Source organism: Canis lupus, chromosome 36, assembly GCF_048164855.1.
Source record: "Canis lupus baileyi chromosome 36, mCanLup2.hap1, whole genome shotgun sequence".
In the NCBI taxonomy this organism is placed as follows: domain Eukaryota; kingdom Metazoa; phylum Chordata; class Mammalia; order Carnivora; family Canidae; genus Canis; species Canis lupus.
The window spans coordinates 15,670,141-15,688,547 of NC_132873.1; the positions used below are offsets into that span (position 1 = coordinate 15,670,141).

Here is an 18,407-nt window from a genome sequence, read left to right on the forward strand (position 1 = left end):
TTGCTCTCCCTACAGCCCTATCCCCATTACCTTGACTAAGAGAACTCTGATTTTATTAGGATGTACAATAGGCCCAAAACTAGGGCATGGATCTTGCTAGATCTAGTCTAGTTCCATGTGCCAATGACTGGGTCTGGGGGTAGGCATGTGATGTGGTTTTGTACAATAACACATAAGAAGTCTTCTGGAGGTGTGTAGGGAGCAGACAGGGTTGAAGATGAATGAATAGCATAGGAAAAGAAAGCACTCTGGCTTCCACCTACTTCCTTCCTGTGGAAAATGCTCTTCTACCAGGATATGATGCTTGCAGCTTAGGCAGCTATTCTGTGGCCATGAGGAGACATATCACCAGTACAGTGCCACCAAGAGGGTGGCAGTGTGGAAAGAAGAAAAGCCTGGCACCTGGGAACTGAGACCTTGATGAACTAAAAGAGCCTCTGAACCAACTCTGGACCAACTTCAGAATTTCTGTGTGTGTGTGTGTGTGTGTGTGTGTGTGTGTGTGTGTGTATGACTATATACACTTACAGTCAACAGGTATATAACTTGATAGAGAACTATCAACTTGTTCTTACTTGTTTCAGAGGAATAAATAGGAAATATATTTAGATATTTTAAACAATTGACTCTTCAGCCAGGCTCAAAACCTTTATGGACTCCTATTTCTGTAATATTCTCCCCAATTCCAGTTTGTATATGCCTAGTTCAGTCCTAGACCAGTGTTTTTCAACATTAGCATGAATCAGAATCATCTGTTAATACAGATCGCTGGGCCCCACCTCCAGAGTTTCTGATCGAGTAGGTTTTAGGTAGAGCCTGGGAATTTGAATTTTTAGCAAGTTCTCAGGTTATGCTGATGCTTCTGATCTGGGGACCAAACTTCGACAAGCACTGCCTACTCTGTGGGCAGTCATGCCCTAAATCAGCCCACATGCCCAGTGCCCTCTACTCACACCTACACCCCAGATAGTTCAGTCTGAATTTCACTTCCTGACCACAGGATTTCTCTCCATGCTTACCAGTAAATTGTTTTATGCCACCTCAATGCTATCCAAACTGGTCCATCACAATCCTATGAGCCTTAGGTTTGCAACCTGCCTTGCTTTTACACACACGAGTTGCCTTGCCTAGAGTGTCCCCAAACTTTATCTCACTGAAGACTCCTTAGGTCTGACACAGTGGGTGGCCTTCCCTCTCTTGACCAAGTCACTATTTCTTTCTATCTCAGAGAGATGAAAATCATGGAACTCCAACATATAACCTACTTGGTTCAAGAGCCTTTTTCTTCCTTCTACTCCCTACCAAGTACAAGTGGGGGATAATGTCCTATATAACTGTTCTTTGCTCCTTTGCTGGCCTTAGCATAAGCATCTTTAAAATTTCCTTGGCCCAGAGCTTAATGCTCACTCATTCTGCAGAGGACACAGAAAGGTTACCTAAGCTTATAGCTGAGCTGCTGGAAGCAAAACTAGTAACCCTCCTAAGAGTGAGCAGCTGCTCTGTCCTTCACATTAATTTCTCCTGGGTAGAAATTATGAGCCCATAGAGACATCTAATCACTACTTTCTCACTATTGATACAAAGAAGTATGATTTTTACACAAAGGGCATATAAGCATGGGTTTTACAGAATACACACAGTGTCTTCCTTTCTCGTAGGTATACTACTTGTCTCTGAGACAGTGGCCATAAACTGGAGTTTGTCTTGCTCAAGAACAACATGCAATGGTCACACTCAAGTAATGCCACCAAGCAAGTTTTCATCCTTATTTCCTAAGAACTAACTCAGTGTTTGAAAAATACCCTTATGAGCTCTCAGTCTCCATGCTGACTTGACCTATCATCAGTGCTGGACATGGTTGATTATTTACTTCTCTCTGATACACTTCACTTGCCTTCCAGGTCATGACACTCTCATGGTTTTCTTCTTATTTAATGTCCATAAAGTGCCCCCCCACCGCCGCCATTTTTTTCTCAGTATCCTTTGCTGGTTCTTTTTATCCAGTCATAATGTTAGAGAGACCCCAAGGATCTGTCCTTGGCTATCTGCTTGATTTACACTCATCTGTTCATGATCCCAACCTGTCCCATGACTTTATATGTCATCGATACATAAGTAACTCCCAAACTTGTATCACCAGGCAGTCATCTATTCCAAACCTCAGACTGATCTATGCTGGGTCAATATATTTCCAGTCAACTGGCTAACAGGCAAAGAAATTAACAAGTTCCAAACCTGTCTTTTAACTCCAACGTCTCCCACCCCAAACATACTCTTCCCACAGAATCTCATTAAAGGGAAGCTTTATCCTTCCACTTGCTCAAACCAAATCCCCTGGAGTAATCCTTGACTTTCTCTCACATTCTACACTCAGTCTCTTAGAAAATTCTGTTGGCTCTATCTTCAAAATATTCTTCTAAATTTGCCAGAAGCCATTCTCCACCATTTCTACCCTGGTCTAAGCCACTACTATCTGTCTTCTGGATTAATGTAGAGCATCCTGATTGGCCCCCTTTCTATCTTTGACCTCCTACAAACTATTCTCAGGATGGTAGCCAAAATGATGCTTTCTTTTAAAATATGAATCATATTGTACCTCCTCTGTGTTAAAAGCCCATTGAGGCTGTCCATTGACTTCAGAGTAAAAACCAAAGTCCTTATAGTGGCTCAAAAGACCCTATGTAATCTGTTGCTACCCCTACCTTTGTGTCTCTCTTCTACAGCTCTCCCCCATTCTCATCCCATTCTGCTCTGGCCACCCTGACCTCTTGCCTGTATCTTACATCTGCCAGGCCCCCTTCCACCTGGGATCTTCTACTTGGAACATTCTTTCCCTACGTAGTATTTAACCAACACCTTCACTTCTTTCAAGCCTTTGCTCAAATTACTCTTTCTTAATGAAGCCTGCATGCACTATGCTATTTAACACTGTAATCAGCCCTTCTTAGCAATCTCAAGCCTATACTTTGTTTATTCCATAGCACTTATAGAGTCTAAAATTATATTGTTCATTCACATGCTATACTGTCCATCTCCCAAACTAGAATGAAGGGATCTTCATCCCTTCCGATGTTTCCTAAGCACTTACAACAATGCCTGACACACAATTCTGATCAATGTTTTTGATCCCTCTCTTCTAAATTCTGATAATATTTATTATTAGTTTCTGAAGCATAAAAGAAAAGGAAAACCAGTGAGTCTCCAAGAAAGTGGGAAGGTTACTGCTGGGGTGACACTTCCTTGGTGGGATCCACCACCAGAGCCTATCCATCTTTACAGGATTAGGAATATAGTTTGCAGGCACCATTAGTGATCTTCACACAACCAAGACAACAAGACTAATGATGGAACAACAATGACAATTTATAAATCTTAGATTTAAAATAGCACTTCTGAGGATACCAGATGTCCACAGCCCTAACAGTGAATTCACTTCCTGTGCAAGCTAGATAAAGACAAAATTATCATGAGAAGGCTTAGAGTCAGAATGAGGAAAAGTATTTAGATGATTTGGAAATCTGTTGGCCTCAGACTCTAATTTTCATCTCTGTAATAAAGTCATATACAATATAGACTGGTTGAGATGGGCAGGGCGTTCTCTTCCTGCTTAATGCCAATTAGTCTCCCTGATTCATTTTTTCAACACATTTTTGAGTGCTTATGACAGGTCATGCTGTGTGGGAAGCAAGCACTGAGAATAAAAAGCATAATTCTACTCCCTAATCCTGAGATGTAGGGGTTTCCTCACCACCAAGCAAGGCTCCAACACCATCTGGGTGTCCTCCAATTCAACTCAATTCTGACACTATCTACCCAGATATAAGATCAGATTTCATAGGTTAGGAGCTGGGTCCTACAAGACTGCTCTCCCCACCACCACCACACTTCAGATATCAATCAAAAGCCCAGATTGATTTTTGACCCACCAGTTTACAGATCAAAGGTCACAACAACCCTCTCCTTGGTTTCAATTAATTTGCTAAAGGGGCTCACAGAATTCGAGAAACATTTTATCTATTAGGTGGAAGAGGTGCATAAGGCAGGGTATGGGGAAAGGGCACAAATCTTCCATACCCTCTACAGTGTACCACTCACCCCAAATCTGCACATGTTCGCCAACCCAGAAGCTCTCTGAAGCCCACCATTTTGGGTTTCTACAGAAGTGTCATCACATTGGAATGAATGATTAAATCACTGGCCACTGGTGATTGATTTGACCTGTAACTCCTCTCCCGTCCCTGGAAATCAGGAACAGACTTTAAAAGTTCCAATCTTCTAATCATGGGGTTGGTTAACCGGGTAACTAGCTCCCTTCCTTAGATGGGGCCAAAAGTTGCCTCGTTTGCATAACAAAAGATGTTAGCTCTCCCAACCCTTAGGTAATTCCAAGGGTTATCTGTTTATTTATTTGAGAGAGAGTGCAAGAAACATCGGGGTACAGGTGTCCCGGCGTTTCATTGCATCTGTATCTTTGGGGTAAATCCCCAACAGTGCAATTGCTGGGTCGTAGGGCAGGTCTATTTTTAACTCTTTGTGGGAAATATCAGAAAGGGAGCCAGAACATAAAGACTCCTAACTCTGGGAAGTGAACTAGGGGTGGTGGAAGGGCGGGGGGGGGGGGGTGAATGGGTGACGGACACTAAGGGGGGTACTTGACGGGATGAGCACTGGGTGTTATTCTGTATGTTGGCAAATTGAACACCAATAAAAAATAAATTTATTATAAAAAAAAAAGAGAGAGAGTGCAAGCAGGGGGAGGAGTCGAGGTAGAAGGAGAGAAAAAAATCTCAAGCAGACTCCACACTGAGTACAGAGCCCAATGAGGGCCTCAATCTCATGACCCTGAGATCATGACCTTAGCCAAAATCAAGAATCATTTAACCAACTGAGCCACCCAGGTGTCCCAGAAAATTCCAAAGGTTTTAAGAGCTGTGCCAGAAAGACAAAAACCAAACATCTGTTACTCATTATAAATCACAGTGTTACAGAAAGACAAACAAGAGAAAAGAGGTCTTATTCTTGCCTTTGAGGAGCTTGCTTTCTAGTAGAGAAGAAAAATAATATAAAAAACCAAGATGACCACAGTTTGTGCTTATAGCTGTGGATAAAGTAGAGTGATGTATAGAAGCTACTTCAGATAGGGTGGTCATAGAAGACCTTAATGAAGCCTAAAGGATGAGTTTGTACCTTTGATCAGTGTCTCCCATCCTACCTTCCACCCCCATCTCTGGTAAACACTATTCTACTCTTTGTTACTATGAGGTCAACCTTTTTTCTTCTTTAAAAAAAAAAAAAATCCACCTATAAGAGAGATTGTGTGATATTTGTCTCTGTGTCTGGCTTATTTCACTTAGCAAAATGTCCTCCAGATTCATCCATATCATTGCAAATGGCAGGATTTCCTTCTTTTTTTAACACTGATAACACTCCATTGTATATACATACCACATATTCTTTACCCATTTATTCATTGATGAATACTTAAGTTATTTCCATATCTTGGCTACTGTGAATAATGCTGCAATGGACATATGAGTGCAGAGATCTCTTTGAGATATTGATTTTGTTTTCTTCAGCTATATACCCAGAAATACAATTGCTGGATCATGTGGTAGATCTATTTTTAATTTTTTTGAGGGATCTCTACATTGTTTTCCTTTTTTTTTTAAGATTTTATTTATTTATTCATGAGACACACACACATACACAGAGAGAGAGAGGCAGAGACACAGGCAGAGGGAGAAACTGGCTCCATGCAGGGAGCCCGACGTGGGACTCGATCCCGGGTCTCCAGGATCACGCCCTGGGCCGAAGGCAGGCGCTAAACCACTGAGCCACCCAGGCTGCCCTCCACATTGTTTTCCATAATGGCTGTACCAATTTACATTCCTGCCAATAGTGCACAAATGTTCCCTATTTTCTATTTTATCTTGAGTCAATTTTAGTAACTTAATTTTTCCTTGAGAATGTTCATACGTATGTAAATATGTATATAAAATTATTCTGTAAATTATATAAGGGGCTACCTACACATTTTAGAGTGCGATGTGTCAAGACTCTTCTTTCTCTCTTGGGAGTTGGAGTCTTCAAAAGTATATGTAAAGAGCTATCAGATAGAGGGTGAACAGAACACTGGCTGCCTTAAAAAATAGCACTTGTACACAATAAGCAATGGTCACCCAGTTTCTGGTTGGTGTGGAGCCTGTTATGTCCAACTCAGGACACGCTGTGTAGAAAGTTTGAACCCTCTTCCTACCTGCTTCCTCAGGGCAGGGCTGCTCTGTTTCAGAAGGTAAAGAGTGTCAATTACAAATGATGATTTATGAAACTTACTGCCATATCAGTAAAAAAATGCCAGTTGGTTACCTGTAATGTGGTAAAGTTGCAGTAGCTGGTTTTGATTTACAACCCAAAATATTCTATGAAAAAGAAAAGTCTTAATGTGGCTAAGTCTACTTGAGCTTGAACCAGGAGGTACAAAAGTAACTAAAAACTTTCCATTAACAGAAGTGAGTGAAACCAAAATCGTCCTGGGAGCTTTTATCCCAGCCTGTCTAAACAGCCAGACTGAGAGCTCAGACTATCAATTGCCCATTTGCTTAAATTTCTTCCCAACCAACCCTTGTTCATTTGTATGTACTTAAATATCGGTCTATCTAATTATGTCCTTTTGACTAGAACTTCAGACTTTCTTCTTCTTCTTCTTCTTTTTTTTTTTTTGATGTTAAGATTCTTGAGGCACATAATTAATCAACACCAGGGGGTTGCTCAGGTCTCCACAAGGCAGCATTCATAAAACATCCCAACTCCTTCTATTGCCAAGGTATAATGGAACATCAAATTGTAAATATGATTTCAACTTTCAGTCTCCAGCACCCAAAAGACTTCATGTGAGATAAACTTACTTTCTTTCCACATCTGTTCCCAGAAAATCCATATAATTTATATAGGAAAAGGCAAATGATGGACTGTTTTCTCCCCTCTTCTTGCTCCATTCTAACCCCATTATTAATCTATTTTTCATTCCTTAAAATGTCCTAAGTTTGTTTTTAAGAAACCAGTAGTGTGATACTAATGCTTTACATAAAGTATTGGCTATCTTTGGATATCATACTTTTGAAAACTGATTTTTATTATGAGACATTCCAGAGTGGATTAGTGACCACTTATCATAATTGTTTTAAGTGCTTTAATTCGGACCATAGACTCCCAGACATTCTGGCTCTCCAGGGCACAGAGAAGTAATATTCTCATATACCCACGCCTTGGGTTCTAACCCTTTTGAAAGACATTGAAATCTACTCCTTACTTCCCCAGCAGTCTGAAAATATTAGTGGTAAAGTTCTGATATGTTTGGCTCATGAAACATCATTTCTTAATTTATAAACCTTATTAGGATTCCAACAGGTTTATTTTTAATTGGATTTCTTAAAAAATAAAGACATTTTCAGATGATGCTTAACACTGGAGGAAATGTGCACTTGTCCCAAATTATGATCATTTTGAACACTTGCCTTGTATTTGGTGCCTTTTAAAAATGTGTAGCGGTACCTCTGTGTTTATAACAGAATTAATCAGATGAATTAGATCCCATTTCTGGGTTGCTCTTATCTAAGTTGGCTAGTAAGGTGGCCTTACCTGGGATATGGAGCCCTTCTTACCATATTCTAATCTCTATGTCAACCCCTGCTCTCCACACCCAGAAGATGCTTTACCTGCCTCTCCTACACATGAAAGTAATACAGAAATAGCCTGCTGTAACAGAGATGTAGGAGTAGCTTTAAATTATTCAAGATCTTTATTACTAATGAATGCACTTTTGTAAGGCCTTAAAAAGGGTTGTAGCTTCAATGTCACTGCTTTGCATGAAATTGCTGGGCAGTCAAAATAAGACATCAACTCTCCATGGAAATGCCACATCTGGAAATCTGTTACTACTCAGCTCTTCCTTCTTCCAAAACTGCTGAGTAACCGATACAGACTGTTTGGCTAAACTGGTTCCCAATAAAGTAAGAAAGGTAAGGAGCTGGCGAGGAAGCAGATCACTTTCATCTCTAGCTGCATTGCTGATGGAACGGGAGGCTAGACCCTTCTGCACCTAACTAGGGGCTTTAGGAAGAGCTCGGGGGAGCAGTTCTACACCAAAAAGAGTTCTGATCTGATTGCTATAAATTTTCAAAATAAATCTTACCTGAATATATTTGGAAACTTCCTAGTTTGGGGCAAGTCTGGGATTATCACTACTGCCATCATATTTTTATGTAACTAGTGCAGTCAGTTTTTGTTTGTAAAACTCTTTGTGCCATTGATTAATTAATACATTAGAAGAGGAGGAAAGTACTATTTAAATTTACTTATCATGCAACTTTTAAAAATAGTTCTCAACCACTTATATTTTAAAAAATTATTTTCTTAGAACCATATAAGGTTCTAAGAAACCCATTTACCCATTCTTTTTGGTCAGTTAAAAAATGTGTGTGTGTGTGTGTGTGTGTGTGTAGTTTAACAATAGTTGCAACATGAAACAACAGGTGGCTAATTGAATATTTTTTTTAAAAGAAGAGAGAGAGATTATTTATTTATTTATTTATTTATTTATTTGAGAAAGAGAGAGAGCACAAGCAGAGGGACGGGCAGAGGGAGAGAGAGAAACAGGATCCCACTGAGCTGGGAACCCAATTTAGGGCTCAATCCAATCCCAGGATCCTAGGATCATGACCTGAGTGGAAGTCAGACACTTACTGACTGAGCCACCCAGGTGACCTTGACTATTCTTCTTAAAATAAAACATTAATTGAATTCTGTGTATACACACACATACACACACACACATATGTATGATAAGGTGTTCAAATGGATAGTGTCTGTCAGAAATTTAATATGAAGATTATTTAACATAGTAGTATTAGAAATTTAAGCATTGAGAGCTTCAAACTTTGTCCTTAAAAATTCAAGTAAATTTACATTTTCTTGAGGTGAGATTAAAATTATAATGCTCAACAGTTCCAAGTATTCACTGTATTAGTTTCAGGAGCTGTTCTCAGTTGCTGAGATACAGCTCCAAATCTCCATTAGGGTGGCCAGTATATGAAGCCTCTACCCTAACATTCCTTTTTTGTATCCTCCCAAAAAATTACTCCGTGAACACCTTTTATTCTTTGTTCCACAGGTGAAATGACTTTGCCTAGTTGTCTTATTGTTCTTCCATCCTTACCCTTCTACTGCAAAAACCTTCTGCTTAAAATATTGATTTATTTCCAGTTACAGAGACCCTTTTACCATCTGCCATTCTAAGAAATTCCTGAAATGGACCCAGATAAACAAGGTGAGTATTATTTTCAAGTTTGTGAGCACAGTTTGTAAACAAGAAAATGAGGCACAGATGTTGTATTTTCAGACTTCTGAGCTGCAGAAGAGTAGACATTTGGTATCTGGCAGAAAAAGAAACTAGTGGGTGATTAAAGAGATTTTCTTTTTTTTCTAAGCAAAAATTCCTAGTGTATGGAAGAGTATTTGGTCTATTGTCCCCAAGCACCAAAAGTAATTTAACAAAAGACTTGTTCTCAATATAATTACACTTTAAATTACTAATCAAATATACAAAAAATGGCTTATCCTATTTTTATGTATTTTCATATTTTATTATTAAAACATCACTGTAGGGGATCCCTGGGTGGCTCAGCGGTTTAGCGCCTGCCTTTGGCCCAGGGCGTCATCCTGGATTCCGGGGATCGAGTCCCACATCGGGCTCCCTGCATGGAGTCTGCTTCTCCCTCTGCCTGGTCTCTGCCTCTCTGCCTCTCTGCCTCTCTCTCTCTCTCTCTCTCTCACTAATAAATAAATCAAATCTTTTTAAAAATCACTGTAGATATTTTAATGTCAGGGACAAGTTCACAGCGCTATGTGAAGCCAAAGTTGGGTGATTTGATAAATGAGTATGAAGACACTAATTACCCTTTCTATCAATACCACTGAATGCCAAGATAAGCCCAGGATTGGCTTGACTTTTTTTTTTTTTTTTTAAGATTTTATTTATTCATTTGAAAGAGAAACACGAGCATGGGGAGGAAGAGGGAGAAGCAGGCTCCCCGCTGATCAGGGAACCCGATGCAGGCCTCGATCCCAGGACCCTGGATCACGACCTGAGCCAAAGGCAGATTCTTAACCGACTGAACCACACTGGCTTCTGACATTTTTATTACTGAATCTAGTTTCAGCCTTATTCTGCTACCTGAAATCTAGATTGTTAACTTCACTTGTTTTATATAAAATTATGTACTATCTCAAGTTATTTACCTAAAAGCAGCATTACGAATGATTCAGATCATCTTTGGGTTTCCGAAATTTAAGCCCTTATTGTACTAAGTGTCATACAAAGCAGTAGATAATCCATTCAAAGCCCAACTTTCCCTAAAGCAACGTTTCCCAAGTTTTGTGAGCCTCAGAGTCACCTGGAGAGTTGGCATTTTAACAAAATGCCAAGTTCCACCTCCAGAGTTTGTGACTCAGTAGGTCTGGGCTGGCGTCTGAGAAGATGCATTTCTTTTTTTTTTTTTTTTTTTAATTCAACTGGCCAACATACAGTAGTACATCATTAGTTTGAAATGTAGAGTTCAATAATTCATCAGTTGTGTATAATACCCAGGACTCATCACATCACATGCCCTCCTTAATGCCCAACACTGAAGTACCCCATCCCCTACCCACCTCCCCTCTAGCAACCCTCGGTTTTTTCCTGTAGTTAAGAATGTCTCCTCGGTTTTCTCCCTCTCTGACGACTTCCCATTCAGCTTTCCCTCCCTTCCCCTATACTCCTCTACACTGTTTCTTACATTCCACATATGGTTGAAATCATATGATAATTGCCTTTCTCTGATTGACTTACTTCACTCAGCATAATATCTGAGAACATGCATTTATAACAAGTTACCAGGTGATACTGATGCCACTCACCTGGAGCCACACTTTGAGGACAACTAGCCAAAAATATCTATTTCTGGATCATCCCACTAGAGATGATGGACAGTCGAAACACAGTTTATTACATTCTTAGAATCTATAGAAAGTGACATATATTGATGTGGCTAAGCAAAAATAAGAATCCTTTAAACCAAAACATGTTTTGTAGTCAAATTGGCTCCATGAACAAGACCATATGTAGCTTGTATTATTATTTCTTTAAGTATCTAAAACTATTTTCTTCATAGCTTTGGGCCTCATACATCACGCAGTTTCTTCCTTTCTTGAGTTTTCTCCCACCAGCAGGAGAGGGGGAGAAAAAGGCCTTTAGGAAGCATAGCTGGTAGTGAATCACCTGGGATACTCATTCATTTTCCACGTTGTACTCTATCACAGCTTGCCATGTTATGCTGCATAACTTCATCAGATGACACTGCAAAACATAATTTGACAGGAGTGCAATGGGCCAGATGGTGGAGCAGCTACAGAATCTTTCTTCCACCAACGGCAGCATCTGGGAACCTGCAGAGCTCCTAGTTTGCTGATTCTCTGCATTCATTTGGTGCGTCTGAGAGGAACCAGGGCACAAAAACTGGCCAATTTCCAGAAGGAAAGAAAATGTTGGGCATTATATTTTTGTAAACTATTTCCACACCATAATGACTACTCTCAATTTGTTTTCCTGATATAAGGCAGAGGTGTTTCTGTCTTCTTCATACTCTTAACACTGGACTCAGCTAAAAACTGAAAAGCATTTTCAAAACATTGGGAAATATTAAATAACAAAAGATTTAGGGCAAAATGTACCTTCTTTGATATGGTTGCACCTGTTCAAAAAAGGGGGGGGGAAGGACATGGAGGGAGGGTTCTTAAAAGCATTTGTTTGATGACATTTTAGGCACATTCACCTGAAGTAAGTGTCTTCCATTCATGGTCATATATCCATCACTGAATTAGTGTATGTTCCAGGAGAAGCTTAAGGTGTGCTCTAACTTTCCAAAGGTGGATCTGAGCTGGTTTAGCACCATATACCCCTCAGTAGTTTAGCATAGTGCCTGGCACTCAATATCCATATGTGTAACAGCTAGGACTTTCCCTCACTACACTCCAGGGCAAGAAATATTGTTTTCTAAGCCAAAACCAAGTCATTGTAGTTTGGTATGAAATATAAACTCAGTTAAGTTTGGGGAGGAGCCATCCCTTAAAGACAGATAAAAAAACTTAAGGTTCTTATGTTGAACATCTGACCTGAAGTATTCAGAACTTCCTGTCCAGTCATCAGCCTCTGTCCCCCTTCAAGTAAAAGGGAGCCGTAGCTAGAGCAACACTGAAATCAAGATTGGTTTTAAGGCAAGGGAGAGTCCAGAATGTGTGTATGGATCAAGGAGTTGGAGCTAGGAGAGAGGATGAGATTGAGGGTTCAGAAAGTGGGGGATCCCACTGGTATGTGACATAACAAAATGCCTCTCCACGGAAACCTGTTCCCCTGGCCACCCAGCACCCCTTCAGCTTTCTTCTGGTGGACCAGCACACCTGTTCTGCTTTGGAAGAACAACTCACCTTTGATCTTGGTCTGTGAAATTTTACTAGTATCTCCCAATTCCATGAGTGGCTTTAGTTCTCTGATGGGCCTATCATATGAACACCTGCATGGGCTGACATCAGGGTGGCCCCTTAAACACAAAGAAGCTGTTAAATCTTCCAAAGGAGTAAAAAGAGTTTAGACCTTGGAACACACACAGGAATGGACATGGAAAAACTGCCTTTTCATCCTTCAAATTTTCCCACTTCTGCAAAAATAAAAAAGAAATCAATGTCACCATAAATTATCCTGCCACATACACTTGAATCGATGAAATCCACTGAGCAGCCTCTTGTTTTGTTTTGCTTTGTGGTCTATCTACTTGGTAGTAGCTGAAGGGCTCCCTGTGTTTCTAGTCACAAACACGTCTCCAGCACACGTACCTATTTATCTGATGAAGAAAGTGAAGATCAAAAAGGAAACTAATTTCCCCCAAAAGAAAAAAGAACTAATCATGGCTGCAGAGCTTTCTCTTCTCCACCGCACTGTGAAATGGGCTGAGAGCCTGGTAAGGGCTCAGAAATGTTAGACCTTGTTGTAGTGATGGTGGTGGTGGTAACTCTCAAAAGAAGGTATATAAATAATTCTTTTCTGATTAGAGAAGTAACATATGCTCATTATAAACAAATTGAGGTGATATCAACAACAGAATTCAAACAACCAGAGATACCCTCTATTAACAATTTGACAAATGCCCCTAGAAATTAAGCTCCACATGGCAGAAATTTGTATCTATTTTGTTTACTGCTATATTTCAAGGGCCTGGAATCATGCTGGGGCCATTTAGTAAGAGTTCAATAAATATTTGCTGAAGGAATGAATGGATGGAGAGCTTTTGCGTCATTTTCATGTATACAAGTGTGTACATCTGACTAGAATATATTAACAAAATTGAGTTTATATTCTACACAGAGGTTTTTATCCTACTTACTTCATAAGGCTATTTCCTTTTTAAAAATATTTTATTTTATTTATTTATTTGAGAGAGAGAGAGAGAAAGAGAGAGAGAGAGCATGCACATTGCAGGGGAGGCGGAGGGCTGGTAGTGTCGGGCAGAGGGAAAGGGAGAAGCAAACTCCTCACTGGAGAGGGAGCCCCAGAATAGGGCCGATCACAGTACCCTGAGATCATGACCTGAGCCGAAAGCAGAGACTTAACTGAGTGACCCAGGTGCCCCAAGACTGTTTAAAAGCTTAGTAGACTCAAAGGATGTCCTGTAGGGTCATTTGCAGCTTAGGACACTGTAATCCATTATTTTTGGTTCCCAGGTAGGAAAGAGAGCTCTACACTTTGATTTCCTCACGTACAGAATGACACAGGGCTACATGATCTCTAGGATTTCCTTCTCTGATATGGGATTTATCTAATGAGATGGTCCTTTATCCATAATGTTTCATGTTTTCTTTACAGATGTTCTTCACAGTATTGAGAATTCCATTTACAGAACAGCCTTCAAATTACGTTCAGTGCAAACTCTGTGCCAACGTAAGTACAGAATCTCTTTAAAAACTTGAAGTAATCTGATCTTGATGTGTGATGTAAAATTCGCAGAGAAAACAGAAACTCCCCCAGGCAAGTGACTGCTGGATCCAGAAGTTTGGATCTATGTGTTTACCTCATTAACAGAGCAGATGGGGGTGGAATGGGGGCTGGTACATCCTGTATGTGCCATCCACCTGTAGCTTTGCTGCCCAGAGAGAGAAAATAATTTGTGAATGAGCATTTAATTTTTTTTAAAGATTTTTATTTATTCATGAGAGACGCAGAGAGAGAGAGAGAGGCAGAGACACAGGAAGAGGAAGAAGCAGGCTCCACACAGGGAGCCCGACATGGGACTCCATCTGGGGTCTCCAGGATCATACCCTGGGCTGATGGCAGCGCTAAACCGCTGAGCCACCCAGGCTGCCCCTACATTTTTTTTTTAACTTTTCCTACTTGGTTTCTGGATATTTTTTTGTCTGTTTCCTTTTCAGTATACCAACATCGATGCAAAATAAAATTATAAAATAAGTTAGTTTAGAATCTACACTTGTAGACTTAACCATGAAAGTCTAAAATCCCTTCTACTACATAAGATTTGCATTTTGAAATTGAGCCCCTCTCTCTAAATATGCAAAAGTACGTTCAGATGAATAGTCCTTAGGCCACAAATCTCAAAACTATCTCAATAATTCTTTGAGAACTACTTTTTTTTTTTTTTGCATTAAATTTGTATCTGGTTGAATGCTATGATTTTCTTTTCCTATACTGGTATGATGGGCAAAAGAAGATAAAATTTGGTAAAAAGTGTTTATTTAGTGAAAAAATTCTCCAAAATGAAATAAAATGAGTCCTATGTATGAAAAACAACTGGGGGCACCTGGGTGGCTCAGTGGTTGAGCCTCTGCCTTTGGCTCAGGGCACGTTCCTAGAGTCCTGGGATTGAGTCCTACATCGGGCTCCCTCTGCCTGTGTCTCTGCCTTTTTCTCTGTGTCTCTCATGAATAAATAAAATCTTTAATCTAAACAAAACAAAACAAAACAAAAACAACAGGGTTTCAACCTATCTAAAGTTATTGATTTCTAATAAGTTCTGTATTGCATTAAGAAAAGCACTTCACGTGAAGTGGTTTATGACATTTATCAGATCCAACTTTAAAGAAGTTGTGTTTTCCAAGGACATTTCTCCTGAAGTTTGGAATTTTGTTCATAGTTTGCCTTCTGCCTCATAGGTTATATAGAGGGTGGTTTTCAAATTGTGCTTCACAAAGTGCCTAGGAGGGGGAGTAGGGCAGGAAAAGAAGTAGAGGCAAGTGAGGGAAACCCAAAAGACCATCTCTTCAACCAATGTGACTTGTTTTCTCTATTTTCCCTATTGCAGTCTGTAAAAGGGTCCTATGAAGAAGGGATCCTCGGCTTTAAAGAAAGGGTGGGGGGGGTTGTAGTTTGCGAGGCAGACAAACTCACTTCTAGCTATTATTTAGTATTCCAGGGATCAACATAAGGCAAAACATACTCACCAAGAATTTATCCTCAACTATGCCATTTTTCCGGGGGGAATTTCTCCCATTAAAGAAAGTTAACAGCAAACGTTCGTGGACGCCTCCATCGTTAATGCCTGGCTGTGGACCAACAGTCAATTTTCAGGATCTACCTTTTTGAATATTACCCCTAGAATTAGAAACTGATACTCATGGGGAATATTAACAATACACAAAACCGGTAGTTCAAAGGTCTACCTAGAAAAGATATCCAAACAATAATCTGAAAACAAAAAAGTCCCCAAACCCTAGATAAAGCACAGCGTGAGCTCCAGACAGCAGGATCTCCGAGCACCACATAAATCTTGAGATGCACGCACACCACCGTTATCTGTTGTGCTGTAACACAGCACTCGCAGCAGAAGACAAGAACGCCCTGTGTACAGCCCGCCGGCCAAGGTGATGAGTTCTGCGATTGAATAACGATAAAACAGGTTGCAGGCCCCACCACCTGCAGCCAGGTTTTTATTAAAGTCACATCCTAAAACCTACTCCTCACGTCTGTAGACTCACCCCTTGAAAGCAGGATCAGAGAACAAATAAAAAATTTTATTATACTTGCTAGATTTCTTATCTGTGAGGCTGATTTACGAAGTAGAGGAAAGCGCAGGGTTTTATCATTCCACAGACTGAAGCATTTTCAATGCCAGCAGCGCTGGGTGCCACTGACATCCTCATCTCTCAGACGGTACAAGTGGGTGTTTATTAATTTTGTCTGTTATCCTCTGTCTGCAAGAAACCATAGGGTTAGCTCTATTTCATTCTTCCTTGTATTCATTGCCTTGTAAAAATTTTAGGAGGTGGTAAAAACAAACAAACAAGAAATAAACCATTATTTTTTTGTAAGCAACTTTGGCTTTATTAAGTGCCTTCCCTAGATAATAATATCGATGGAACAAAGATCAACAAAAAGAAATATCGTTGAGGCAAGGACAGGACCTGAAGAGTCTGATAATTCAGCAACTGCTCTTTATATAAAAAACACTGGGCTTTTTAACTTAGGCAATTGCATCGTAACACAATATTCCTTCTGAAGCAAGGCTGTGGACAGGGAAAACTATATTTGAGCACAAAAGGTAAATTTACTCAAATTGCTTAATAAAGAATATAAAAAAATGTTTTCACCACTTCTCAGCACAGTGCCCTAACTTTCCTGGAAGGCTATTTTTCAATATTCTCACTTTTTTCCCCTTTCAATTTCATTCAATAAGGCAACATCCTAGAGATTCCCCCGGGAATAATGTTATAACTAGGCTTTACTAACAGATGTGCTTTTCCAAAATCAAGTCTGCTATCAGATTGATAAGGTCTGAATTCTACACATCCCAATAGTGGTCATATCCAACTCCCTCTAAAGAAAACAGCTGCCATTAAAAAAAGTCTCAATTAAACACTAGATGACATTTGCTTTATTTGAAGTCTTTCTTTGAAGCCTTTGCTCCCATTGGAAAACTAGACAATTTCTTGTTTGCTTCCCACAGTGGACCTGATGGACAGCTCTCTGATTCAGCACGTCCTCCTACGTCACAACTTCTGGGAAGTGAGAGAGAGGCCCCTCCCTGTGCAGCAGCTCTTACCGGCTCTTCAGGAGCTGTTTCAGAGAGTCGGGGTGGAAAAACCAGGACAGGTGCATCCCAGAGCTTCAGAACTCACTCTGAGCCTTCTCACAACGATGTATGACAGGTGAGGGTGTGAAGGTCATGCTGTGACCTCAAGGACAGTGCTTAGTCACCATTGGTCATTGGCCACCATCTAAGGTCTACTTGAGGTTTGATACATAAGAAGGCTTCTCTGTTTTCCACAAATGTATTATTCATTCAGGATGAGGATGAAGAAGTACATGTTTATCAGCTTCACTAATATAAATGACCGGTGGATAGCAAAAAGGGAAAAACAAATCCTCATTACTTTTGTCTCGTGCAAACTCATTTCCACCCTGGACACACACACACACCCCTTGCTAGGGTGTGCATACAGAAAAACTACACTTTTCTCTTGTGTCCTCAGTAGCTTATTTCTTTGCTCATTTCTTTGTAACCAATTATCAGTTTTTGTTTTGTTCCTCAGGTGCAGTAAGGTTGATGAACCTATGTGTGAGTGGCTAACCTATTGTCTTAATCTGTTTGGGCTGCTACAACAAAAATACTGTAGAGACGGTGGCTCAAACCACAAACATTTATTTCTCACACTTCTGCTGGCTGGGAAGTCCAAGGTCAAGGGGCCTCCCATTTCGGTGTTTGCTGAGCACCAGCTTCTTGACTTGCAGAGGACGATCTTCTCCTCGTTGTGTCTTCATGTGGTGGAAGGGGTGAGGGAGTTCTCGGAGTTCCCTCCTATAAGAGCACTAACGCAGTTCACGAGGGCACCATCTCATGACCTAATCATCCCCCAAATTTAATCACCTTGTTGGTGAGAATTTCGACATAGGAGTTTCAGGAGGATCCAAACATTCAGTGCACTGCACCCATAAGCCAATTTAGACCACGTCAGAAGTTTGGTTATGCATGCCATGGAGTAAATGATGTGTGCGTGTCTGCGTGTTTCCCTGGCTCTGGGGTCTACCATTCTTTTATCCCTTTTCATTCTGTTTACCTAATGTGGCTTTGACTCAGTAGGCTTCATCTTTTAGAATGGAGTTTTTAAAAAACCGTAGTAGATACAAGACATTTGAAAAGTGCAGGAAAGAGTAAAGAAGAAGAAATGTCACCCCAAATCCTGACTCTCAGAGGCAAGCACAGTTTAGCCATCTGGCAAATTTCTACAGTGTTTCCTTTTCTAGTTTATTATTTTTTTATTGCACAAATAATATATAAATATGCTCTCAAGGTTTTTTTCATTATTTCAGA

The 18,407-nt window shown here is 40.2% G+C and overlaps 1 protein-coding gene and 1 long non-coding RNA gene across 2 annotated transcripts in view; one reads left to right on the top strand and one right to left on the bottom strand.

Annotated features, from left to right (window-relative positions):
* Positions 1-11,144: 11,144 nt before the first annotated feature.
* On the bottom strand, positions 11,145-12,389 carry LOC140625316 (uncharacterized). Its single transcript, XR_012024672.1, has 2 exons — positions 12,208-12,389; positions 11,145-11,392 (listed from the first exon to the last, which is right to left on the bottom strand). It is a non-coding gene; the product is annotated as an uncharacterized lncRNA (long non-coding RNA).
* A 29-nt stretch (positions 12,390-12,418) lies between these two features.
* The window catches only part of DYTN (dystrotelin), a gene marked incomplete at its 5' end in the record, with an annotated part of 46,759 nt that continues 40,770 nt past the window's right edge, over positions 12,419-18,407 (top strand). Inside the window, 3 exons of the mRNA XM_072812648.1 lie at positions 12,419-12,530; positions 13,952-14,026; positions 17,043-17,244. Coding sequence (XP_072668749.1) covers positions 12,419-12,530; positions 13,952-14,026; positions 17,043-17,244 — 389 coding nt within the window. The remainder of the gene's footprint in view (positions 12,531-13,951; positions 14,027-17,042; positions 17,245-18,407) is intronic.